The sequence below is a fragment of the Nomascus leucogenys genome, chromosome 18 (genome assembly GCF_006542625.1).
Source record: "Nomascus leucogenys isolate Asia chromosome 18, Asia_NLE_v1, whole genome shotgun sequence".
Taxonomy (NCBI): Eukaryota; Metazoa; Chordata; class Mammalia; order Primates; family Hylobatidae; genus Nomascus; species Nomascus leucogenys.
In genome coordinates this window covers 100,874,486-100,898,656 of record NC_044398.1, presented here as the reverse complement: position 1 = coordinate 100,898,656, position 24,171 = coordinate 100,874,486, and the positions used below count along the sequence as shown (strand labels likewise).

The 24,171-nt window shown below is 63.1% G+C and overlaps 2 protein-coding genes, 1 long non-coding RNA gene and 1 other non-coding gene across 8 annotated transcripts in view; 2 read left to right on the top strand and 2 right to left on the bottom strand.

Moving 5' to 3' along the window:
• The first annotated feature begins 133 nt into the window (after positions 1–133).
• Positions 134–6,098, top strand: RAB26 (RAB26, member RAS oncogene family). Of its 5 annotated transcripts, none has more exons than XM_030798659.1 (9): positions 134–308; positions 750–936; positions 1,932–2,042; positions 3,553–3,594; positions 3,678–3,744; positions 3,853–3,905; positions 4,816–4,881; positions 4,985–5,218; positions 5,317–6,098. In XM_030798659.1, the coding sequence occupies exons 3-9, from the start codon at positions 1,935–1,937 to the stop codon at positions 5,380–5,382; spliced, it is 636 nt and encodes a 211-aa protein (XP_030654519.1). In that variant the 5' UTR covers positions 134–308; positions 750–936; positions 1,932–1,934; the 3' UTR covers positions 5,383–6,098. The 5 variants fall into 5 exon arrangements, with proteins under 5 accessions (XP_030654519.1, XP_030654520.1, XP_030654517.1 ...); XM_030798657.1 differs by lacking the exon at positions 134–308 and having other exon boundaries at positions 369–936; positions 4,985–5,041; positions 5,142–5,218; XM_030798660.1 differs by lacking the exons at positions 134–308; positions 5,317–6,098 and having other exon boundaries at positions 360–936; positions 4,737–4,881; positions 4,985–5,041; positions 5,142–5,217.
• A 658-nt stretch (positions 6,099–6,756) lies between these two features.
• On the bottom strand, positions 6,757–7,330 carry LOC100590305. The gene is made up of 2 exons (XR_179825.3): positions 7,099–7,330; positions 6,757–6,878 (listed from the first exon to the last, which is right to left on the bottom strand). It is a non-coding gene; the product is annotated as an uncharacterized LOC100590305 (long non-coding RNA).
• On the bottom strand, positions 6,979–7,061 carry LOC115831356. The gene has a single exon (XR_004026872.1). It is a non-coding gene; the product is annotated as a small nucleolar RNA SNORD60 (small nucleolar RNA).
• A 392-nt stretch (positions 7,331–7,722) lies between the features above and the next one.
• The window catches only part of TRAF7 (TNF receptor associated factor 7), a 21,541-nt gene continuing 5,092 nt past the window's right edge, over positions 7,723–24,171 (top strand). Inside the window, exons 1-9 of the mRNA XM_003269161.3 lie at positions 7,723–7,814; positions 15,756–15,874; positions 17,046–17,103; positions 19,240–19,331; positions 21,813–21,929; positions 22,463–22,555; positions 22,772–22,805; positions 23,388–23,571; positions 23,662–23,796. Coding sequence (XP_003269209.1) covers positions 15,794–15,874; positions 17,046–17,103; positions 19,240–19,331; positions 21,813–21,929; positions 22,463–22,555; positions 22,772–22,805; positions 23,388–23,571; positions 23,662–23,796 — 794 coding nt within the window. The 5' untranslated portion in view covers positions 7,723–7,814; positions 15,756–15,793. The remainder of the gene's footprint in view (positions 7,815–15,755; positions 15,875–17,045; positions 17,104–19,239; positions 19,332–21,812; positions 21,930–22,462; positions 22,556–22,771; positions 22,806–23,387; positions 23,572–23,661; positions 23,797–24,171) is intronic.

Sequence of the window (24,171 nt, the reverse complement as noted above, 5' to 3'; positions counted from 1 at the left end):
TTCCTCCTTCCCGCAGATCCCCAGGTGTGGGCAGCAGGCAGAAGCTGTGGGGGAGATGGCCTCGCCCGCTGTGTCCTCCCGGTGACCAGCTGTCACCTGAGCCCAGGGCGCCTGCCCCAGCAGCCTGGTGTGTTTGCCAAGCCAGGGCTGGAGCTTCCTGGACCCGCCTACCCTGGAGGGGACAGAGCAGTGAAGGGCAGCGGGCCAAACGCTAGGCATCTGGGGCTAAGGAGACAGAAGCCCGCGGTGCCCGTCCATGCGGGCCCTCTGCCCCAGCACCCACATCTCAGGACACTCCCTCCTCCCAGGTCTGGCGGTCCAGTTTGGGGGTCACTAGGCTGGGGTGGTGTGCAGCCAGCAGAGGGGATTCAGGATCCTGGGGTGACTCCTGGCCCAGGCCCGCCACCCCACAGCTGGCTCCAGGCCCCGAGGCAGTCCCGGGCAGGGGTCGTGGTAGTGGGCGGGACGGGGCCCCCAGACCTCCTGACCCCGCCCCGAGCGGGGGTGTATTTGCATGTCCCCGCCCCGCGCACGGCATTGGCGGCGGCGGCGGGAGGCCGGGCCTGAGTGGCTGCGCGCCCGTGGAGCGGCGGGGGCGGGGCGCGAGCCGGGCGCCCGGGATGATGCCGCGGCCGCCGCCGGGGAAAGGGTTCGGGTCTGGGTCGGGCTCGGCGGGCGCGGGGAGCGGGACGGCCCGGGGCACTGCGGCTGCAGCGGGAGCACACTGAGCGCCCGCCCGCCATGTCCAGGAAGAAGACCCCCAAGAGCAAAGGGGCCAGCACCCCCGCTGCCTCCACGCTGCCCGCCGCCAACGGGGCCCGACCGGCGCGCTCCGGGACTGCGCGTTCTGGCCCCGACGCGCCGCCCAACGGGCCCTTGCAGGCCGGTCGGCCCTCGCTTGGCGGCGGTGGCGACTTCTACGACGTCGCCTTCAAGGTGAGCCAGGCACCCGCCCCCCCAGGCCAGTGCAGCAGGTGGCGCCCGGCCTGAGCCAATGGTTGGGGGGTCGGAGAGGGGGTTCAGGGCCCGCGGCCCCAGGGCGCGGAGCCGACGCGGGAGGAACCCCGTGGGGCTTGCACGGTGCATCGTGCACACACACAGCTGTCCACCCCAGGTGTGGGGTATCCAACAGCTGGCAGGGCCTGCCCCCCACCCCCAGGTGGCATAAGGGTCCAGCGACCATCAGTGCCTGCGTCCCGCACCCCAATGCCCTGGCCCCCGCCTGGGTCTTACCATCTCCCATATGCTGCCCTCCGTCAACCCAGCGGCTGTGGGCTTTTTTTTTTTTTGCTGGGGGGAAGAGGTTTGCCAGATGGATGGGGAACCCTGGGGCTCCAGACCAAGGCAGAGGCTGTGTGGACTTGGCAGGGGGCTGGGAGGACCATCTTTGGGTTTGGTAGCACAGGTTTCGGGTTGGTAGCACAGGTTTCGGGGAGAAGGCCTGACTGCCCCCCACCTGCACCTCCCCCCCAACGTCAGACTTGGCCCAGGTCCCTCCTCAGATGGAGATCTGATCCTAATGGGGCAAATTCCTCTTGAGCCTTGCTGGGGTCATGTCCCTACTGGGATGTGCAGAAGCCCCGGGCAGAGGCCTCCCCAAGTCTCTTATGAGGTACCCAGCTGCCACCCCACCTGCTCCCCTCCCAGAGGAAGCATGCTGTCCACCGTGTGGGGGTATGGACGTTAGGGAGGGTCTGGGATGGAGGTGGCTTCCCTCATTCCCCACCGACTAAGATGGCCACTGTGCAGGACAGAGCGGCCCGAGCCTTTCAGAGGCAGAGGCTGGGTGTCCAGCCCATCGGGGTCCCTGGCCCTGCTGAGCCTGCAGGCTTGGGCTGCCTCCCTCCACTCCTGCTCCTCACCTGCAGCCCCCTTCTGACCAGGCCAGCTCAGGGCAGACCAGACTCCCCCCACCCTCCTGCTTGTCCTAGGTCATGCTGGTGGGGGACTCGGGCGTGGGGAAGACCTGTCTGCTGGTGCGATTCAAGGACGGCGCTTTCCTGGCGGGGACCTTCATCTCCACCGTAGGCATCGACTTCCGGGTGAGTGGAGGCCCGGGCCTGGCCCCACATCAGCCCACCGAGTCCTGCCAGTACCCCTGAGCAGCACGTTCTCTGTGATCCCCACGGTACCGACAGGTTCAAGAGGCCTGGACCCCAGGTGGAACGCCTTAGCCACCAAGCTGCCCGCCTTGACCTTCCAACACCTGGGCGGCGGCTGCACCCGACAAGCATAGTTAGTTGCCCTGTGCCAGGGGCTGGCATTACCCAGGGACCATATCCTGTGCCTTGGGGGAGGCGGACACTGTTGCCCACAGGGTGGTGGGTCAGAGGAAGTCAAGGGCCACGTCCACTTGGGGCCAGCAGTGCTGCCTTGGTACAGAGGCCTTGCTGGGCCCTAGGAACACGTGCTCCCTGTACAGCCTGAGCGAGGGTTTCCTGGGCTTGCCTAGGGGAGAGGACCCTGCCCTTGGGTGAAGAGTGCCCCCACAACCCCACCACCACCAGCTGGAATTCCTCATGCTGAGGTGCTGGCATGTCCTCAGCAAATCTTAAATTTGCATTTTTCTCACCCTTTAATTAGAGCCAGTTAGAGGGAGGATGGAGGAAGGGCTGTTCCAGGGACAGGAAAAGGGGCTCCCTCCAGTCTGGGGAGCTGTTCTCTACCCCGTCTGGGGGTTCCAAGTCCCCTCAAGTCCTCTGGGATGGAGTGAGGACTGAAGTGCCCGAGGGGGGCAGGCCAGTCCTGTCTGGTCCCCACTTCCCCACCTCCCTCTTGGCTCTCGGGCGGGCGGTAAGAGGTGAGGCCATTTGGTTCATACTCTTGTTCAGGGTGCCAGGGAAGGTGGCGTCCTCCCCAGCCCAGCAGATGGCCCTGCCTGGTTCCCGGGAGACCCAGAAGCACTCTGACAGCAGGAGCTCAGGCTGAGGGACGTGGCACAGGTTCCAGCTGCCCAGGGCCTCAGGCTGCGGCTGAAGTCCCCCACCCCCACCCCAGCTGATGGGACTGGGGCTAGACCACTCCCTGCCTTATGTCTAGTTGTTAACTGGGAGGGCCAGGCTGGAGACGCTGCCAGGCAGTTCTGGGATCTGTGGTTACTGCCTTGGGTCAGACAGGCCCAGGCCCAGCCCTGACAATCCCAGCAAGGGGTGGCTTTAATTTTTTTATTCTTTTGAGGCAGGGTCTCACTCTGTTGCCCAGGCTGGAGTGCAGCAGTGATCATGGTGGACTGCAACCTCCAACTTCTGGGTTCAAGCCATCCTGAGAGTCTTTCAAATTAGCAAAAAGAGCTACTGGGGAGGCTGAGGCATTGCAGCTCGTTGGTTACTGCACCCATTTGCAGATGGGGAAACCGAGGCAGTGTCAGTAAGAGGCCTGGTGGGGTCATGAGTTCAAATAAGTCAGCATAAGAGGCCCTAAGCAGGAATAGTGCAGAGGCTGCAGGGGCTGGGCTGGACCTGGGAGTCTCAGGAGACTGGAAGGCAGTGAAGCTAGTGGGGCCAGAGGCTGGGCTGGGCCCTTGCCAGAGCTGCCTGGTTCTGTCTGTTTCAGAACAAAGTTCTGGACGTGGATGGCGTGAAGGTGAAGCTGCAGGTAAGGTGACTGGCAGAGGGCAAGTTGGGGGACAGGGGACACCAGGGAGGGGCTGGAAGCCTGACCAGTGCCTGTCGCTGCAGATGTGGGACACAGCCGGTCAGGAGCGGTTCCGCAGCGTTACCCACGCCTACTACCGGGACGCTCATGGTGAGCTCCTGGGTACCTGGGCTGGCTGGCGGGGGAGAGGGGGGGCAGGGGTCTGAGCACCTGAGGGTGCAGGTGACGGTGGATGTCCTCACTGCCCTCTGTCCCCAGCTCTGCTGCTGCTCTACGATGTCACCAACAAGGCCTCCTTTGACAACATCCAGGTCAGTAGCTTTCCTGGTGGGGTGAAAGGGCCCTGATAGGGCCTGACCCACCCCAACCTCCTTCTGGTAGATGGCATCAGGGTTCCAAAGGACCCCGCTGAGAGCGGGGAGGGGGAAATAACAGCCTTCTGGGCTGGAGGTGGGCCAAGCAGACCTGAGTGCCATTCCAGCTCCCTCAACAGGACCCTTTGCGTAATGGACCTGTAAGGTGGGCTTCCCTATGTGGTACACGGGGGATTATCACTTCTAAAGACAGGTATCCTGGCCAGGCATGGCGGCTCACCTGAGGTCAGGAGTTCGAGACCAGCCTGGCCAACATGGTGAAACCCCATCTCTACTAAAAATACAAAAATTAGCCAGGCGTGGTGGCACACACCTGTAATCCCAGCTACTCAGGAGGCTGAGGTTGCAGTGAGCCAAGACTGCCACGGCACTCCAGCCTGGACAATAGAGCAAAACTCTGTCTCAAAAAAATAAAATGGGCTGGGCGTGGTGGCTCACACCTGCAATCCCACAACCTTGGGAGGCTGATGTGGGCGGATCACGAGGTCAGGAGTTGGGAGACCAGCCTGGTCAACATGGTGAAACCCTCTCTACTAAAGATACAAAAAATTAGCTGGGTGTGGTGGCGTGTACCTGTAATCCCAGCTACTTGGGAGGCTGAACCCTCCCAAGGTTCTCTGAACCCCAGGAGAATAGCTTGAACCCAGGAGATGGAGGTTGCAGTGAGGCGAGATCAAGCCATTGCACTCCAGCCTGGGAAACAGGGTGAGACTCTGTCTCAAAAAAATAAAAACAAATAAATAAGATAAAGACAGGTGCCCTCTACAGTGTGACCTGGAGGGCCAAAGTTCTGGGGCATGGGGCAAGCCATGCAGGGAGCCCCAGCCTGGTCTGCCGCCTCCCACAGGCGTGGCTGACCGAGATCCACGAGTACGCCCAGCACGACGTGGCGCTCATGCTGCTGGGGAACAAGGTGAGAGGCCCGGCTGTCCTCACCTGGGCCACAGGGCAGGGCAGGTAAGGGGGCAGGGGCCAACCACGGGCCAGCTGTCACCAAGACCCTGTGCCTGGGCCAGGTGGACTCTGCCCATGAGCGTGCGGTGAAGAGGGAGGACGGGGAGAAGCTGGCCAAGGTGAGTCAGGGCAGGGGGGTGGTGCGGGGGTGCCCCTGGAGGCTGCGAGCCTGGGCTGTCCCCGCCAGGCCACCACCTGGCTGGCAGCAGCTGTTTACAGGAGTATGGACTGCCCTTCATGGAGACCAGCGCCAAGACGGGCCTCAACGTGGACTTGGCTTTCACAGCCATAGCAAAGTAAGTCTTGCCAGTCACCAGGACTCCCCCAGCCCAGGGCCTGAACCCTCTTACTAGAGTCCAGGCCATCGTGTCCCCTTGTCACCCCCACTCCGCAGGGAGTTGAAGCAGCGCTCCATGAAGGCTCCCAGCGAGCCGCGCTTCCGGCTGCACGATTACGTTAAGAGGGAGGGTCGCGGGGCCTCCTGCTGCCGCCCTTGAACCTGGCTGAGCTCAGTCCTCTGGAGGAAGCCGCCCAGCCCCCAGAAGGCTGGACAGAGGGTATCCAGGTCCTTCTGACTTTGTTGCCCAGTGGCCAACGCCAGAGTGTCTGTTTTCAGGAGCCCCAGGTCAAGCCTTGTCCCTTCCTCCTCCCAGCAACAGTCCCAACAAGCAGGCTTCTGAGAGCCCGTGGCCGCACACTGGCCGCCGCGGAAAAGCAGTCTTCCGCACGGGAGGGGGAGCGGCAAGTGGACAGACTGCCACGGTGCTCTGCTGCCCCCTCCTGGGCACGCCCAGGTGAGGGACCGCTGGGGCTGGCACCTCGCCCAGTGCCTAACCCTAGAAAAGCCATGTCTTCAGCCGCACATGCTGCTCAGGCAGCTAAGGGAGGACGCCTGCCCATCGTGCATCTGCGTGTCCTGGGAGCTGCCTGCTCCCGGCCCACCCTCTAGGAGGCTCTGGCTCAAACAGCAATAGGGTCTTCCTCGGTGACCCTGGAGGATGCCTGTGGCCTTGTGATAAAATGTGGGAAATCACAGAAACACCAGAAACAACTGCCAGCCCGGCCTGGCCACAGCTGAGGTCTGTGATTTACGAGCACGCTCCACCTTGCACTCAATTTGGCCTTTCGATTGCAAGCCTTTGTTTTCAGTCCTAGTGAATAAAGTTGTTTTCTGGAGCGTCTGTCTCATCTGTTGAAAAAAATCCACTTCTAGAGCAGGATGCTGGAGTTTGAGACTCAGCAAGGCCCAGAACCCTCAGCAGGTGTGTGGGTACCATTTCTCGGCCGCCTCCCTGGGGAGGCACATGGGACCCCTAGGTGGTGTCAACTTCCCTCCACAAATCTCAAAGGCCTTTTTGGACTCACCCTGGGCTAAAAGGCATGAAAAACAGTATTTGGCTGGGCGTGGTGGCTCACACCTGTAATCCCAGCACTTTGGGAGGCTGAGGTGGGCAGATCACCTGAGGTCAGGAGTTTGAGACCAGCCTAACACGGAGAAACCCCGTCTCTACTAAAAATACAAAATTAGCTGGGCGTGGTGGTGGGCGTCTGTAATCCCAGCTACTTGGGAGGCTCAGGCAGGAAAATCGCTTGAGGCGGAGGTTGTGCCATCGCACTCCAGCCTGGGAAACGAGCAAAACTCCCGTCTAGAAAAAAAAAAAAAAAAAAAAAATTACGGGCAGAAATGGAGAAGGCAATCCCAAGAGATGTAAAGTCACTGGTAACGAGCTTCCGTTTTCATGTCTCTACCCTTTTCCAAGATTGCCTGTGGATCAGCCAGACCTCTGGGGTGCCAGGAGAATAGAAAAATAAAGACGCTTGAGAGTAAACCGAATCAACTCACTACCTTTGCTTTATTGCTAAGCACTTCAATAGACACAGCGCCCACCTTACCGCTAGGCCCTCCGGATTGAGGTTTACTTAGGTTCAAAATTTGCAGCCGGCTCGCGACGAAACCTGAAAGGCAGCGCCAAAATGTAGACGTTAAGTCCCCACTCCTTCGTTTCGGGCAACACCTGTTTCCACTCTCGGCCTCCCGTCAGGAGTGCGCACCGTCAAGCCTCAGTCTTGCAAAATAATCAGACTGCACGTGCAGTTTTCATACGAGGTGTCAGAAGTCAAAGCAATTCATCACAGACTGGGAGAGTAAGGGAACCCAGGCCCGGCCGAGTCTTACCTGCAGGTAGCTGAGGGCCTGAGATTCGGGAAGAAACGTTTAAACGCTAAGGGACAAAGTGCAGCGTAGGCCAGGCCTGGACGGCCGGGGACCTGGCCGGCCTGCAGCGTTCGGACCGCCCTCAAAGCCACGCTCGTGGCCCAGTTCGTCCCAGGATTGTAGCACATGGCAATTGCACTAACAAGCCTCTTCCGCTTCGGACTCGACCCCAAAGAGACAGGGGAGGGCGAGGCTCAAGCTTTTATAGAAACTGTCCCACCTCTGTCATTGGGCTATCCTGGCGGAAGTGCCCGCCTTCCCTTGCCGCTGGTACGCTCCGCTCCCTGCCGCGTTGTTTCCACCAATCGTACCGTGGCATTTCTTTTGGAGGCGGTCTCTCGGACCCAGACCCGAAGCTCCTCCCTTATGCAGAGTCCGTGAAGCCTAACGGTGAGTGACGGACGAACAAAACCAATCAGACTTCGATCTGCAACATAGAGTGATTCTGAAGCTGCCAATCCCGCCCCGCGACGACGAGGCCGCCGGAAGTCGTAGTTTCGGAAATGCCGCGCGTGAGGCAGCCGCCAGGGCCCCGAGAGGCGGGGAACTACACGTCCCGGCGGGCGCAGCGGCCTAGCGCTTCCGGCTCGCGCGTCTAGTCCCTTTCCCGGCCGGCGGCCGAGGGGGCATCATGAAGAGGTCTGGCGGCCCTGCCGCTCCCGGGCGGCCGCGGGCGGGTGAGTGTCCCCGCGGCGCGCCCGGCCGGGGGCTCGCGCCTCGGGACCGCGCGGTGGGGCGGGATCGGGCGCGTCGCGATCGAGGCGAGGCGAGGCGAGGGGTCGGGCCGGGGCGGAGGGGGCGGGGCTGAGACGGTCGGGGTCGGGGTCCGCGGGGCTGAGACGGTCGGGGTCGGGGTCCGCGTCGCTGTCCGTCCGCCTGTCAGTAGTGCGTCCTTCGCTCCGTCGTGTTCTCGCGCGTTATTTACTCATTCCTTCTTCCTGCATTCCCCGAGACTCCCGGGTGCCAGGCACTGTTCTGGGCGCCGGGAGACTGCGGAGAACACGGTCCCAGTTCTGTGCTCGGCGTCTGCTGCAGGGTTCCCCAACCTCCGCACCATCGACCACGCGGCCCGGGTCGCTCTTTGCTGCGAGGGGCTCCCCTGTACATTGTAGGATGTGGAGCAGCCTGCCTGGCTCCTGGCCGCTAGATACCAGTAAACACCACCCCTTCCTCAATTGCGATAACAAATGTCTCCATGCATTGGCAAATATCTCCTGCGGAACAACCCCCCCATCCCCGATCTAGACAGACGGGGTGGTGGGATTGACAATAGATAGTTAAAATCATGGGGAGCGGCGGTATGTGCTGTGAAAGAAAGAAAGAGGGTGCTGAAAAAGTGAGTACTGCCGGGGGTAGGGGCGGCGCTACCGTTAGCCAAAGGCCTGATGGAGAAGCAGCCAGTCCCAGGACATGCAGGAGGAGCATTCCAAGCAGAGGGAGCCAGATGTACATAGGCCTGGGGTGAGAAGGGGCCTGACACACCCCAGCAAGCACTGGCAAGTGGAGAGGTGAAGTTGATGAGGCCGGACCAGGTTCACAGGCTGCATGGCGGGGGTGGGGCGGGGGTTATTGTGTTGGCAAATGACTTGGGGTTGAGGAAGCGCTGGAGAGGCGGTCCGATCTAGGTCCAGTAAAGAGCTTTCTAACGGTGTGTGGACCACAGACTTTGGAGTTCACTGGGGAAGCAGGAGAGAGGGAGGCTAGGCCATCGTCTCCTAGTCCCCACTGGGGTCCTGCTGTCAAGATATGGTTGTCTTGAGCCAGGCCAGAGTGCTCAGCTGGGGTTGAGTCTGGAGTCCAGGGGCAGGGGCCTGGCAGAGCCCACCCTGCTCTTGGGGGTGAGGGGCTGCTCGTTTGCTCAGGAATTTCATGCCGCCCAGCCTGTCTGCCCACCTTTCTCACTACCCCTCAGACCCCTTCCTGGGCACACACAGGCCCCCTAGCCCTCGCCAAGTGAGGAGTCTCCCTCTTCCTCATTCCTTCTCTTTGGGCCTCTCCCTTCCTAGACCCCTTCCTGTGCCTCTCTGTTGTGAATATCCTGACTTCACTGTTCTGGGCATTCATAGTTCTCTGTGGAAGCCTTGGGCCCCGTGTCCCGAGGGGGAGCAGTGGTATGGGCAGCCTGGCCGAAGGAGGGGAGGGGCTGGGAGTCAGCTCCCCAACCTGACGCCCCAACCTGAGGGTCTCTGGTGAAGTGACTTCCACCGTGGCCCACTGGGGCCGAGTGTCACAATATTTCTGGAAGTGAATGGAAAAGTTCAGGGTCTTTGGCACCCACTGAAAAGTGCCTTTGGCAGACTGAGTGGCGATTGGTGGGGCTCCTGCCCCTGTCTGCCTGTGTCCCCCACCAGGCTTCTAGCTCCTCGCGGGTCAGATTCATGTTCAGCCATCACATGTCCCCACTCTCCTGCATGGGGCCTGGCGCCCCGTGGTTAGTGTGACTCTCGGCCAGCTGGTTGGACAAGGAATTAGCAGTTTGGGGAAAGGAGGAAGATGCAGTTGAAGAGCCTCCTGGCCAAGAGGCATGGGCAGCCTGGCTCTGGGATGCAGCCGCTCCCCAGCTTGGCATGGGACTGGCTCAGGTGCTGCCGGGGCACCTGGATGTGTGGCAGCCGTGGACGAAGCAGAAGGAATGGGACTGTGGTCACCGCGGCACAGCCTGCTGGCTGTGTCCCTGGGCCGGCCTCTCCGCCTTCCTCAGCCTCCATGGTCCACTCAGCAGAGGAGCTGCTGTCTGGGGTGCCTTCACTCTTGACGGGTACATCTTCTCTCCGCTCCTTCCAGACAAGGGTCTGGCTCTATTCCGTTTTTCGGGAAGCCCAAGGCCGGGAGGGCAGGTACACAGCTGTGAAGTGGCAGAAGTGGAATTTGAACCCAGCTGTGTCTGAGCCCAGTGCCCGTGGCCTTGACCACGGTGTCACAGCATCTCCTGGATGGACACCCTGCGGGGTCACAGAGGGCATGTGGGGAGGGCCGAGAGCTGTTGGCTACGTCTCGGTCTGGCCTTCTCGGTGGGTGGGCACCGAGGACTTCACCAGGCCCTATGCATGGCTCATGCAGGAGGAACCTGTGGAGAGGGACCCACCAACCCCTTAGTCTTTGACAGATCCCCTCCTGTCCCCAGCCTTGCTCCCTGGAGGAGGAGGATGCAGCCAGGTGGGGCAGGTGAAAGGGGAAACTGGGCACTGGAGGCTGGGGCTGGTCACGTGTAGACCCAGACACCCTCACCCAGCTGGAGGAGGCTGGCTGCCTGGAAACTCGGGGTGGAGGTGACCCAACCCCCGAAGCACCCAGGTGGGAAGTGGGGGGGCAGTGACGCAGAGGGCCACGACTGAGGGCCGTGGGACGGTGGGGGAAAGGAGGTGGCAGTGCGGTGGCATGCTGGCATGAGGGCGCTGGGTGACCGAGTGGGTCGGTGGTCTCTGCCCTCACATTCCTGTTGCCTCTTCGGGCCCAGATATGGCCAGTGTTTGTGTCAGCTCCCTGCTGCTGCAGGGCAGAAGGAAGGAGGGATCCCGGGAGACGGAGCCACACAGGAAGCAAATGAGAACACAGCATGGGACTGGGAAGCATGGGCTCGCGGGGGCGGACACTGCCACCCTTGGCTCTTGGGCAAAGCTCACGACCTGTTTCTGAGAGTCTGAGGCCCACTTGACTTGGGTGAGAGCCAGGAACGCACTCCCCAGCCCAGGGCTGTGAAGCTGGGGTCTCTTCCTGTGCCCCAGGATACCCTCCCCACTCTGGATCCCAGCAGCCTCATCTTCCAGGAAGCCCTCTGGACTTCCCCTCGACTGGGCCAGGTCCCCACACGATAGACAGACATGAGATACGGGGTAAAAAAGGACTGAGAGATGTTGCCAGCCCCCAAGGGGTCGGAGGGGCAGCAAAAGGCATCCTTACTGTGAAGTTGGGGTAAAGCCTTGGCCAAGCTGGGGGGACCCCCTCCCTGGAGCAGAGGGCGCTATGGACACTGGAGAGGCTTGGCCAGGTCAAGACTGGCCTGGAGGCTGAGTGGATGCAGTAGGAGCAGAGCTGGGGGAGGAGTTCAGAGGCCTCTGCAGAGCTGGGGCTGTGGGTGTGGGGGGCAGGGACAGGCAAGGGGGAAGGGGGGCCAAGCCGGCCTCAGACCAGGGCCTGCTGGGGTTCTGAGGGGATTCTGAGGACCAAGACAGACAGAGGCCAGGGACACCCCAGGAGCCTTCGACGTCACACCCTGCCTATTTGGGGTGGAAAAAACGTTCTAAGGGACGTCAGGGAACAGCGGCGGAAGTGCGTGTGGCTTTGCTATGGCAACCAGGCCTGTTTCTGTAGAAATTTAGCGGCCTGGGCTTGGGCCAGGGGGCTGAGGCAGGGGCTGGGCTGGGGCGGGCAGTCTGTGGGTGCCCTGGGCAGGCTCTATGATGCCAGGGGCCATGCTCAGAGCTCTGGCCGAAGTCCAGCCAGCCGGCCACACACAGCCCTGTGGGAGGCGGGGCGGAGGCTTCTGGAGCCGTCCCAGGCTCCTCTCAGGGCAGTTGCAGCCCTCACAGGCACACCCACCCAGGGCTCGCGCCCCACACATGTTCAGGGGACCCCCACACACCACCTGCTCCGGGTTGCTGGAGTAGCTGCTTTAAGGCCGGGCCTGGCCCCAGCAGGGAGCTGCATCTGGAAGCCCCCATCTCCCCCACTCAGCGGGGCCCCCCTGGGCTGCTGCCAAGTGGGCAGGGACCCCTGACCCAGACCCCCTCCAGGTGTGTCTCCTGGGAAAGTGGTGGATGTCCGCATCCCACATGCCCCCAGGGCGATGCCCCAGCAGAGCCCTCTAAGCCCAGCTTGTGGGAGCTAGGGAGGGGCTCCTGAGGGATTTGCCGAAGAGGGGCTGGGGTGGAGGCAGAGAGGAGCTGAGGAAGACTTGTGCTTCCTTATCGCGCAGTGGGTGCCCCCAGGGCCCCGGAATCCCTCCTATGTGAATGTGGGGTGGACAAAGACCCTGGGCCTGAATCCCAGATTCAGGTGAGGTCAGGGAGGGGCTGCCCTGCGTTGGCCCCGGGTGGAGGGGACGGTGGGGGCCAATCCTGCCCTTCCCCTCTGCGCAGCGCTGACCCACGCACCTCGTCCCTGAAGGTCAGCACTGGCCTTCCCCAGGGTGGATGCTGCGCTTCCTCAAGCACTTTTCTCTTTCAAAGATCGAATCCCCCTGGAGCATCCAGCATGGGCAATGTGGACGGGCAGGCGGTGCTTGGGCAGGCGGTGTGGACGGGCAGGAGGTGTGGACGGGCGGGCGGTGTGGACGGGCGGGTGGTGTGGACGGGAGGGCGTGGTGGGGACATGGAAGGGAGGGGCAGGGGGGCTGATGGGGAAAGCCCTTTCTCAGCCCCTAGCTGCCCCCATGGCTTTTCCCAGTTTGGGAAGAGTCTCTGATTCTATGCAACACACCCCCACTTCCCCAGCACTGGGAACTGGAGGGCAGAGAGGCCAGAGAATTGGAGGGGAATTCTCACTCTGGTTGACAACTTCCTGCCTGGCCGTCCCCCAGCCTCGATGACTGTGGGGTGAGGAAGGAGGCACTCTCCCTCTAGGGGACCAGGGCACGCCCCCAGGACAGCCTCTCAGCCATGGGGGATGCCGAGCTATCGTGCTTCCCAGTTGTGGCCCAAGGGGTCCTCTCCCTACTGGGGAAACTGTTACTGCAAAACCCAGCCCCTGGGGACTGGGCTGAGGGGAGGCCTCGGGCATCTTGCTCAATTCCGAGGTGCGGGGGATGGATCCTGCCTCAGGGCGGGACACAAACGTTCCCTGTCCTCCAGCCCCGGGGTCCCGCCCACCTCCGTGTCCCTGGCTGGGGCTTAACACTGCACCTCCCTGTCCCTGGCTGGGGCTTAACACTGAACCGGAGTGAACTGGGAAGCAGCCTCCTGTGCAGAGTATCCCCATCCTCTGCCCCTCCCTCGCTCCCTCCACCCTCCTCCCTCTGCCCCCTCCTTCCCTCCCCCCTCCCCCTCCCTCTACCCCCTCCTTCCCTCCCCCTCTCCCTCCCTCCGCCCCGCTCAGCTGGCGCTCAGTGGGGTCTTGTGCACACCCCACAGATCCTGTGGTGGTGTCCCCGTGGCCTGGCTGCTGTCGGCCAGCTGAGACTTTCTGGCTGATTTGCACGTTGCCCTGTGTGCCTTTCTGTTCACCTCACTTCAGAGTGAGGGGGAAGCCAGACAGTTGCTCTCCAGACTGTGAGCAACAGGCACTGAGGCCAGCCCGACCCATCCTGGGGGAGTGTCTGCTGGGGTCCCAGCCACCTGGCCCCCGGGCAGGCATCACTGGCAGGGCTCGCAGCTGGCCCTGGGGCCCCTGAAGCTTGCAGTGCCGGGAGCTGCTGGGTTTGTAAAATGCAGGTCAGGGTCTCCCAGCGGCTGCCCGGTGATCCCCTCCCTGCTCCCATAGGGCAGGAGCCAACCTGGGGCTCCCAAAAGGGCTGAACCTCCCGTGCCGAGTCGTGGAGCCCTGAGGTTCAGGCTATCGGGGCCTTACCCCAGCCTTACCTCACCCCAGGCACGATGGCAAAAGGCAAGCCCTGGCCACCTCTCCCCGACCTTCCTGCCAGGTAGGCGTGTGCCAGGGCAGAGCAGCCTTCTAGACACACCACGACCACACCTCTGTCCCAGGGCTGACTCCTCTGAGCCTGGCTGCAGGTGTGTGGCACTGCCTACACTCAGGAGCCCCTGCCTCTTCCACAAGAGAAGTCCCCCAAGAGCCTAGTGTAGGACACACAGGGCCAAGCCCCTCAAGTCGCAGTGGGGCCTGGGGGAGGCCGAGGGAGGCTTTGGCCAGGCCCCATCTCCCGAGACCATGGGACACACAGATCAGGTGGGGCCAGGTAGCTCGTGGCACTGCCAACTGCAGGGGCTGAGATGTTGGGCTGAGTGGCTCCAGGGTGGGTGGCCTTCCAGGTGGCATTGGAAGGGACAGGTGGGCCTGGGCAGCCTAGAGAAGGGAAGAGGAGACAGCAGGAGTGGTAGACAGCTCAGGAGCTCAGATGCAGGGAACCAAGGGCTTGAGAGCCAGCCCCTCCCTGCAAGGGCTTGAGAGCCAGCCCCTCCCTGCATACCTGTAGGCCGGGCTGGGGGGCCCCAGGCCAGACTGTGGCCACGGTGGTGGCATCTTGAAGGCGCATGCAGGGCGGGCATTGCCAGAGGGGCCCAGCCAGGAGGGACTGATGGAGGAGGTACTGGAGCCAGCTGGGCTCAGTGATTCCCCCTGAGCTGTGCTCCCACTGGGTGGGGGCAGAGACCAGCTCCGCCACTTTGGCCTGGGACTGGGACTGTCCTGCTCCTCTCAGGCCCCTGGGGCCTTGGTCTGCAGCCCCGCTTCCCCAGGGCGAGAGCAGGGCCGCAGGAGTGGGCTCCCTGCTGCTGCACTGCCCCCAGAGCAAAGCTTGTTCTGAAGGCTCCTGCCTTGGGAGCTGAGCCCGTGGTGTGTCCTCATGGGGTGCTGAGCATGGGCCTTGAGGTGGACAGTGCCGGTGGGCCCGGGGCGGGAGTCCTGGGCATGTGGCCTTCTTCCCCACAGGGAGCTCAGCTTCAAGCCGGGGCTCAGCGGCTCTATCCACAGCCAGCAGGAGACAGGGCTGTCCCAGCTGCACTTTGCCAGGCTCCTGGCTTCCAGGCTGCCCGGGTCCTGAAAGTGGGACCTGCTCGGGAGGAGGGGCGCCTGCTGACAGAGCCTGGTGCCTCACGGGGGGAGAGTGGGCGTCATCCGGCACGGACAGCCACTTCCCCGGGCTCTGTCCTGGGTGTGACCTGTTGGCTGGGTCTCTTTTTCCCTCTAATGTCTACCTTCCCCTGCAGGTGTCCCTGGGCCTGGCCAGCACTCCCAGCACCCACGGAGGGGCCACGTCTCCCCCAGGCCCACCAGCCCCTCTCTTCTGGGGAGGGTGATTCCCGAATGCCTTCTCCCTGCCCCCACCCACCAGCCCCTGAGTCCCTGTGGCGTGGCTGGGAGTGTGGGTGACCTGCGCGGGTTCCAGGGGCGGGCTCGTCTCTCTCCTGCGCTTTTTTCCGTGCAGTGCGGTTTGTGCGGAGTTGGGCTCTGGTGACTCATCCCGCAGGTTCTTTCTCTGGGGTTTGGCTGGTGTCTTCCCCTCTGCAGCCTGGTGCTAGCTGGGTCCTGACCGCACCTGCCGTGGCAGGAAACACATTCACCTTGCCTTGGCTGGTCCCTGTGTGACTGGGTCCCGCCACGTGGGCCACACCCTGGGCCTACCCACCAAGGCCCAGCCTTGGCCCCAGGGACATTCAGCCTGGAGGTGAGGGGCTGTGACTCAGGACCCAGGGGAGTAGAGCGAGCCAGGCAGGAGTCCCTCCACCTCGGGGAAGAGCTGGATGGGCTCTTCAGGAGCTCAGAAGGGCTAAGCCTTGAGGGACGGTGACGCAGAGCCGCCTGCCTGCCCGGGCCTCTGCATGCCTGGAATCGGGGTGCAGGACCTTTTCCTCCCAGAGGCCTGCCTGAGCCGGCGCTGGTGGTGGAAGGCGGCTGCGGTGGCCCCACGGTGGCCCAGAGCAGGTCTGCACACTTGCAGCAGCCCGTCTGGCTCACAGGGGCCTGGGCTCCATCTCTCAAGCCCCTCATTTGTGCTCCACCCACAGGAGATGCTGCCCAAGGACCCTAGATGCCTCTCTAGAGCATGAACTCAGGCAAGAGTGCCCGCTACAACCGCTTCTCCGGGGGGCCCAGCAATCTTCCCACCCCAGACGTCACCACAGGGGTAAGGGTGTGCCCCAAGGGTAAGGGTCTGCCCCTCTGCAAGCCCAACATCCCCAGGACCCCCGGCATGCCCCAGGGATCTGGTGCTGCCTGCAGAGCTCCCAGCGCAGTCCCGTCCCGCGCTTGGGTCTCGGGGGAGCTGGTGCGTGTGTGTGTGTGTGTGTGTGTGTGTGTGTGTGTGTGTGTGCGCGCCTGTGTGGTTGGGGCGTGTGAGTGCTGCATGGCACGGCCTAGTTGCATGGTTAAGCGTGTGAGTGCTGCGTGGCCTGGCCTGGTCACGTGTTAGGCATGTGAGTGCTGGTGGCATGGCCTGGTTGCATGGTTAAGCGTGTGAGTGCTGCGTGGCATGGCCTGGTCACGTGGTTAAGCGTGTGAGTGCTGCGTGGCATGGCCTGGTCACGTGGTTAAGCGTGTGGAGTGGCTGGCGTGGGCATGGCCTGGTCACGTGGTTAAGCGTGTGAGTGCTGTGGCATGGCCTGGTGTGGTTAGCGTGGTGTGTGTGGCGGGCTGGTGGTGGCGTGGTGTGGGGCGTGGTGGAGTGCTGTGGTGGCATGGCCTGGTTGCGTGGTTAGCGTGTGGGTGCTGCGTGGCGTGGCCTGGTTGCGTGGTTAAGCGTGTGAGTGCTGCATGGCGTGGCCTGGTTGCGTGGTCTGCGTGCACTGGTGTGTAAGCGTGTGAGTGCTGGTGCATGCTGGTCGTGTTAGCGTGTGAGTGCTGTGTGGCGTGGCCTGGTTGCGTGGTTAAGCGTGTGGGTGGCTGGGGGGGGCGGGGGGGGGGGGGGGGGGGGGGGGGGGGGGGGGGGGGGTGTGGGTGTGGGCGTGGGGCCTGGTTGCGTGGTTAAGCGTGTGGGTGCTGCGTGGGCGTGGGCCTGGTTGCGTGGTTAAGCGTGTGGGTGCTGGCGTGGCGTGACTGGTTGCGTGGTTAAGCGTGTGGGTGCTGGTGCTGGTGTGCGTGGTTAAGCTGGTGTGGCGTGTGGGGGGGGTGTGCGTGGCGTGCCTGGTTGCGTGGTTAAGCGTGTGGGTGCTGCGTGGCGTGGCCTGGTTGCGTGGTTAGGCGTGTGAGTGCTGTGTGGCGTGGCCTGGTTGCATGGTTAAGCGTGTGAGTGGGCTCCACATGTGCATGTCCTCCTTCTGTCCGGGAATGAGGCCAGGTCTCCTCCATCCTCCCTCTAGACCAGAATGGAAACGACCTTTGGACCCGCCTTTTCGGCCGTCACCACCATCACAAAAGGTGAGCCCTTAAGCCAAAGCCAGCCCAGGCTGGGAATATCTGGGGCACCCCCACGCCCACCCTGCTAAGGACTGAAGGGCGCTTCCCAGTGAGCTGGTGTTGGCGGGCAGCCTCACACCCCAGCCTGTGTCCTCACAGCCTCACAGCCCTGGGCCTCCCCACTGGACAGGAGTTGGGTGTCCTACTCCTTGCGCCTCGGTGACTGTGCTGTGCCCTCTCTCCCTGCCCTCTTCATCCCCTCTAGGGAGGCTGCCCTGACATCTCCAGCACCGCCACATAGCCCTGTCCCTTGTCCCAGTGACCCCCAGCTTGTCCCCAGTCTCAGGCTCCTGGCCAGCCTCCGAAAGGTCCTGTGTGCTTGGAGGCCTTCTCTTGAGTTTGGCCCTAGGGCTTCAGTAACAGTGCTGCAGTTGTAAAATATTAATAGGAAAAGAGAGAGAGAGTGGAAGAGATCCATAAGTCTGGTTTGTTTTTCTGAGATGAGTGTCACTCTGTCACCCAGGTTGCAGTGCAGTGGCGCGATCTTGGCTCACTGCAACCTGTGCCTCCTGGGATCAATCCTGCCACCTCAGCCTCCCAGGCAGCTGGGACCACAGGCACCACCACACCTGGCTAATTTTTTTATGTTTGGTAGAGATGAGGTCTCACCATGTTGCCCAGGATGGTCTCAAATTCCTGTGCTCAAGTGATCCTCCTGCCTCGGCCTCCCACAGTGCTGGAATTATAGGCATGAGCCAGCAAGCCAAGCCCAGTAAATCTTCACCTGCACACGACCACTGGGCGGGATACACGACGGAAACCTGAAGCTTCCCTGCTGCTTCTCAGTCTTATCCCCTAAGAACCAGAGTGCTGCGCTTTGAACGCAAGCGCCGTGCTCAGGGAGACCATGTGGAAGTGGCAGTGCCTTCTTCCTGAGGTGCAGGGCCTGGGACCCTCGTTCCGGGCGGGGGGGCTCTGGGGCAACTTTGTTCTCTCCTTTCTGGCACTCTGCCCTTTGTAGAAGCACACTGGCTGTTAATTAGCTTTTTAATTGCTCTGATAAACCTGGCCTTGGGTGTCACAGGGCCGCCAAGGACACCTGCTCACAGTAGTGCCTCTTTGCTGCTGGTGATCCCCTCAGGGGCTTTCCAGGGGCCCTCTTTTTTTTTTCTAATCCTACCCCCCCAAAAGTGGTGCCTTTTCATCTACCCTTAGAAGCCCCATGGCCCGTGTCACACGGTGGAAGGTGCCTAGGATGGGGCAGGGCACGGCTGCTGTGCCTGGCCCCTCGGCGGCAGGGATGGGCAGAGCCAGGCAGCAGGGTGCCCACAGGTGCCTCACCTGGCCCCTCACGACAGATGGGGAAACCGAGGCCCAGTCACACGGCAGCCTCTCGAGGCCTCGATCTCGAGCCCAGGACTTGTTGTGACATCCGAGCCTGGCTGGTCCTGAGTCCGAGAGGTGTCTCTCTCTGGCTCCCACGTGGACTGACCGGCCCCTCCCAGGGTAGCCCTGCGCTCTGGCCCTGGCCAAGCTGGGGTGACGTATGGGCAGGAGGAGGGAGGGCACTTCAGCTCCTGCCCCAGAGGAGGCCACCAAGGCTGGGGCCACTTCCTGGTCCTGGCTGTGCCAGGGACACCAGGATGCAGTCCTGGCCCTTCTGCATCCCAGCCCCACATCTCAACCTCAGCTTCCCCCTCTGTGAGTGGAGGCTGTCGGGGAACTCACCTGGCCGAGGCGCCTTAAGAGGCAAATAAAATGGCACCCCCAGCTGCTGCCAGGCGGCCTTCAGAGTGATGGCTCCGTGTTGGCCATGGGCCTCAGCTGGCTCAAGCTGGGGTGCTGGGGAGCTTGTAGAGGCCCTGAAAGAAAACCCTGCCTCGGGTAGGCAGGGCTGGGGCAGGGGCTGCCAGGCTCAGCGCTGGGACTGTCCAGATGTAGACCGAGCCCAGCGTCCACACTCCTGGCACTGGTTTGACCTTGAGAGGGAACCCAAGCTTCCCCTGTGCCATCCCTGCATGCTTTCCTGCCTGCCTGGCCCTGGGGAGGGCTGTGAGCTACAGGGGACCCACAGGGCCAGGTGTCCAGCACAGGCCCCACCTCCCCCACATCTGCTGAGGGAGCCCCCACTCAGACACCAGCCCTCTTGCCTTGCAGCTGACGGGACCAGCACCTACAAACAGCACTGCAGGACACCCTCCTCCTCCAGCACCCTTGCCTACTCCCCGCGGGACGAGGAGGACAGCATGGTAGGTCCCTACCCCCAGGAGCCCGTGTGAGCCTCAGCCTCCCCCCACCCTCCCTCCTCGGGGACCAGGTCCCAAGAGTCGCTGACAGTGAGCTGGTGAGGCGCAGGAGAGGAACAGCACCTGTGGATACCCTGAGGCCGCGGCAGACATGGCAAGTCTGTGAGAAAGGAGGCTCCTGTGGCTGGACTGTGGGTGGCAGGGGGCAGCCAGTGAGGGCAGCTGGGTCAGAGGGTCTGGCACTTGCAGGCCAGGATGAGGCATATTTGGCTCCATCTTAAGGGAGGTGGAAGCCACAGAAAGTTCAGTCAGGAGGATAACGCAATAAAATACGTGCTTTGAAAGCTTGCTTTGCTGCTGGTTAGGGAATGAGCGGGGTTGCTGGGTCCAGGCAGGGTTTGAGGAGGGGTCCTGATGAGAGGAGGGAGGGGAAAGGTGTGTGGACCTAAGCTGTGGGGACACCAGAGGCAATGGGGTGGGGGCTGCGGAACCTGCGCCAAGTGCTGGGGGAGCCAGAGAATTCCCTGTTGCTGGCTGTGTGAGGTGCAGAAAGGTTCAGGGCAGTCGGGGGCTGGCTGCTGGTACCTGAGCTCTGTGGCCAGGGTCTCAGTGGCCATTCCCTGCCATCCTGCTCAATGGTGCTCATTGCTGGGCTCTGGGCCTACCCAGGGGACAGAGGCCAACTCTGCCCTGGGCATGAAGGACTGGCCCAGTGGGGGGTGGGGGCGTGTGGGGCCTCCCTGACAGCTGCCTCTCTCCAGTGCTTGGACACCAGCTGTGGCGGCCCTGCTGGCCCTCTTGGGACCGAGGCCTTTTCTTTTTTCCTTTTTCTTTTTTTTGAGACGGACTTTTGCTCTTGCTGCCCAGGCTGGAGTGCGATGGCATGATCTCGGCTCACCACAACCTCCGCCTCCCGGGTTTAAGTGACTGTCCTGCCTCAGCCTCCCGAGTAGCTGGGATTACAGGCCTGCACCACCACTCCCGGCTAATTTTGAATTAGTAGAGACAGGGTTTCTCCATGTTGGTCAGGCTGGTCTCGAACTCCCGACCTCAGGTGATCCGCCCCCAACTCGGCCTCCCAAAGTGCTGGGATTACAAGTGTGAGCCACCTTGCTCGGCCAGAAAAGAAGTTTTTAATTAATTGAACAAACACACCTGTGTGCCGGGCGCTGTGCTAGGCCGAGGGCGAGTTGGGTATGTCTGGGCCGCGTCCCCTGGGCCTCTGCCTGCCTCATTCTCCACAGCCCGAAGGCCACAAGTCCGCCATGCCTGTGGTTCCCATAATCCCCTGCTATCCCCATGGGTCACGGTGGCTTTCAAGAGAGGCGGGTACCTTCTCTGTTTGCTGATAGGCCCACACAGGGAGTCCCCCTCCTGCCCTCCCCCCGTCCCCCAGGCCTGCCTGCTGTCAGCCCCCACGCCCAAGAGGGTGGGAGACTCTGGGGTAGCAGTGGGCAGGCCGGGGAGCGTGGTTCCCGTGCCAGCTCCTGCTCTGCTCCCGCCCCTGGGGCTCCCCCTGCTGCCGTGGGGCCTTGTGACTCACCTTCTGGGACTCCCTTCTGCTCCCCCTGTGCTGTTTCCATGCAGACGGGCCCTTGGGACCTGAAGGGAGGTGGGCACATGGCACACAATGCCCCCCGCCGGCCTTGGGACTGGTTCGCCTCCGCGCTCTGTGGGTTTCATACCCAGGCTGCTGGGAAGGGAAGGGGGCCAGAGGCTCGGCAGAGCAGCAGCAGGGCCCCAGGTGGCCATGTGCTGAGGCCGGGCCCCTCTGCAGTCAGAGCGCCGGGAGAGAAGCCTTGGGTAGTGTGGCTCTTGGAAACTTCTGGAGGTTTCCAGGCCAGAGGGGAGGAAGGGACAGTGTCTGCCCCTCCCCCAGGATCCCTTGTCGGTGGCTCAGCCAGAGGCAGGCACCTGTGGCCCTCACTCCTGCCCTCGGGAAGCTCAGCCGAGGTTCTCTGGGGGCCTGGCCCTGCCTTCCCTCTGAGCCTCCCAGCTGGGCCTGGTGTCCCCCACCAGCAAGGCCAAACAAGCAGCCGGGCCCAGGGGGCACCTGGAGCCCAGCCGTCGCTCCCTGCCAGCATTCCTGGCCCTTCCATCCTGCGGTCACGGCCTCGGCTGCCCAGGATTGGCTGGTGGAGGTGCCCCCTCACGGCCCACATTCCCTCACGGGAAGCAGGAAGCAGCCCGGGTATGTGGAATTGAATAGCAGGAAGTCTCTCCATTTACACAAAGAGAGGTGGCAGGCGTGAGCGGGCAGCCCAGCACCCCGGCCCAGGCCGCCCAGGCGGGCAGGCAGGGACCTGGGTTGCATCAGCTCCCCACACCCACCCACAGCCCCTGTAGACGAGGAGAGCACCCGCGGGGACCGGGGTGGCCCCAGGGGTGCTGCTGCCCTCCCGCTTCCGCCGGGCTGGGTTCCGTCCTCCCCGAGGCTCTGACCCCGTGCGGAGCCCCCTGACAGGCGCCTCTCCCTCCACGCAGCCCCCCATCAGCACTCCCCGCCGCTCCGACTCCGCCATCTCCGTCCGCTCCCTGCACTCAGAGTCCAGCATGTCTCTGCGCTCCACATTCTCACTGCCCGAGGAGGAGGAGGAGCCGGTAGGTGTGGGGTACTCGGCGCAGAGCGGCTTCCAGGGCTGACATCGCAGCAGTGGTACGGAGGCACCTTCCCCCTCCGCCATGCCAGCCCAGCTCACAGGGAGAGGGCGGCTGGGGCCTGACAGGAACTGCAGGGCTTGCTGGTCCGTGGTGGGGACTCGAGGGACCAGGCCGGGTCCCCTGGGCATGTTCCTCCACTCCGTCTTCTCAGGGCTGCCTGGGAACTGGCAGCGGGAAGCACGGGGCTCCAGCGGGGCCCTTTCTAGTCTCACCCCAGGAAGGAGGTGGGCGAGGGCAGCCAAGACTGGGCAGCTGGACTCATCCTCTGGGGTTGGGCCCTGCCTCTGGGGCCACAGACCTCGCTCTCCCTCCTGGGCCCCGATCAAGCCCCCCAGCTCTAAGCAGGCCTTTCTCAGGACATGACCCCGTCCTCAGAGGACAGCCAAGCCTGGAGCGAGAGCACCTGGGTGCCTGGGTGGTGGCGGAGCTGAGGGTGGCCTCCCGCCATCGCCTGCCTTTCCCCTTGGTTCCAGGAGCCACTGGTGTTTGCGGAGCAGCCCTCGGTGAAGCTGTGCTGTCAGCTCTGCTGCAGTGTCTTCAAAGACCCCGTGATCACCACGTGTGGGGTGAGCCCGCTGCCCTTCCCAGTCCCTCTGCTGCCGGAGGCCCCCACAGGACCCCAGGGCTCTCGGGGGCCAGGGCTGTGGCGCCCTGGCCTTGGTCAAGGCCTGTTCTGGCTGCACTGGGCCTGGGGTACAGTGAGGCCTGTGGCTGCCATGGCCATGGACTTGGGAAAAAAAGGACCCTGCGGCTACCGTCAAGTCCACCTTTTGCCTCCACAGCACACGTTCTGTAGAAGATGTGCCTTGAAGTCAGGTAGGCTCGTGCCCCGGCCCAGACCTGGCACTGACGGTGCCCCTGGCTGCCGAGCAGAGGCGGGTGGCTTCTCCCTTGTCCCCTGCACGGCATCCGGGCCTGTTTGGCCTCTGCTGGGGTTGGGATGGGGCTGCAGCAGACCTGGGGATGCTCAGGCTGAGGCTCAGGACCTCCATGAGCAGAGTGGGGACACCCCAAATTCCAGTGTGTCCAGACTCAGAGACCCCACAGTGGGTGTGGGCCAAGGCTCCCCAGGCCAGGGCTGGTACCCTCTCGGGAGGCCTTTCTCATTGGTGAGGCTGTTGTCCTCCCGCGTGGCGCCCGCTCCTGCCTGACTCTCCACACTCTGCCCTCTGCTCTCTTGGCCCCACCCCACACTTTTCCGGGCACAGCTGAGTGTCACAGGTGACACTCCCTCAGCACCTGCTGCTCCTTGGTGGCCCACCTGTGCCCCCGTTCCCACGTTGCACACCTCAGAGGGGCATATGGACAGATCTGGCCCCCGTTAGAGGCTCATGCCCACCCAGGTGAGGGAGCGTGTGCCAGGCAGGCCGTGAGGGTCAGCACGCCCTCCTCTCCCAGAGAAGTGTCCTGTGGACAACGTCAAACTGACCGTCGTGGTGAACAACATCGCGGTGGCCGAGCAGATCGGGGAGCTCTTCATCCACTGCCGGCATGGCTGCCGGGTAGCGGGCGGCGGGAAGCCCCCCATCTTTGAGGTGGACCCCCGAGGGTGCCCCTTCACCATCAAGCTCAGCGCCCGGAAGTAAGTGCCCCTCCCTGGGCACCTCTGCCTCCCTGGGGGCTGCCTCTCAGGGCTCTGGCTGAGGCCTCCCCGCATCCCGCCCTGGCACAGGGACCACGAGGGCAGCTGTGACTACAGGCCTGTGCGGTGTCCCAACAACCCCAGCTGCCCCCCGCTGCTCAGGATGAACCTGGAGGCCCACCTCAAGGAGTGTGAGCACATCAAATGCCCCCACTCCAAGTACGGGTGAGTGGGGGGCGGGCAGGGGCGGGCGGGGGTGGGCCCAGGCCCTCCACAGGCTCTGCTGAGAGCTGCCCGCTTGCTGGCCCCAGGGAGGTAGGCCGGAGCTGGGGCCACACCGCAGTCTATAATCCTCTCTGAGGCCCAAGGCCCTGGAAACACAGAGGGGGAGCCGAGGGCGTCCAGGAAGGCAGGCATGGACGCTCCCGCAGCCAGCCTGGCATGGGTGGATTTGAGCAAATGCTGGGGTTGAGAGCTTTGGAGAGGGAGGTGGGGGTGGGAAGAGAGGCAGGAGCCCAGTTCTTCAGGGCAGGGAGGCTGCCAAGGAGCGTGGGTTTTATCCTCAGGAAGGGAGGACCCCTTGAAGAGCTCCGCGGGCGT

Excerpts from the sequence above, each read along its gene's own strand:
- RAB26 (XM_030798656.1), top strand. The coding sequence starts at position 742 with ATGTCCAGGAAGAAGACCCCCAAGAGCAAAGGGGCCAGCACCCCCGCT. Across the intron at positions 2,043-3,552 it reads CCGTAGGCATCGACTTCCGG|AACAAAGTTCTGGACGTGGA; the intron begins GTGAGTGGAGGC and ends TGTCTGTTTCAG. Across the intron at positions 3,745-3,852 it reads CTACTACCGGGACGCTCATG|CTCTGCTGCTGCTCTACGAT; the intron begins GTGAGCTCCTGG and ends CTCTGTCCCCAG.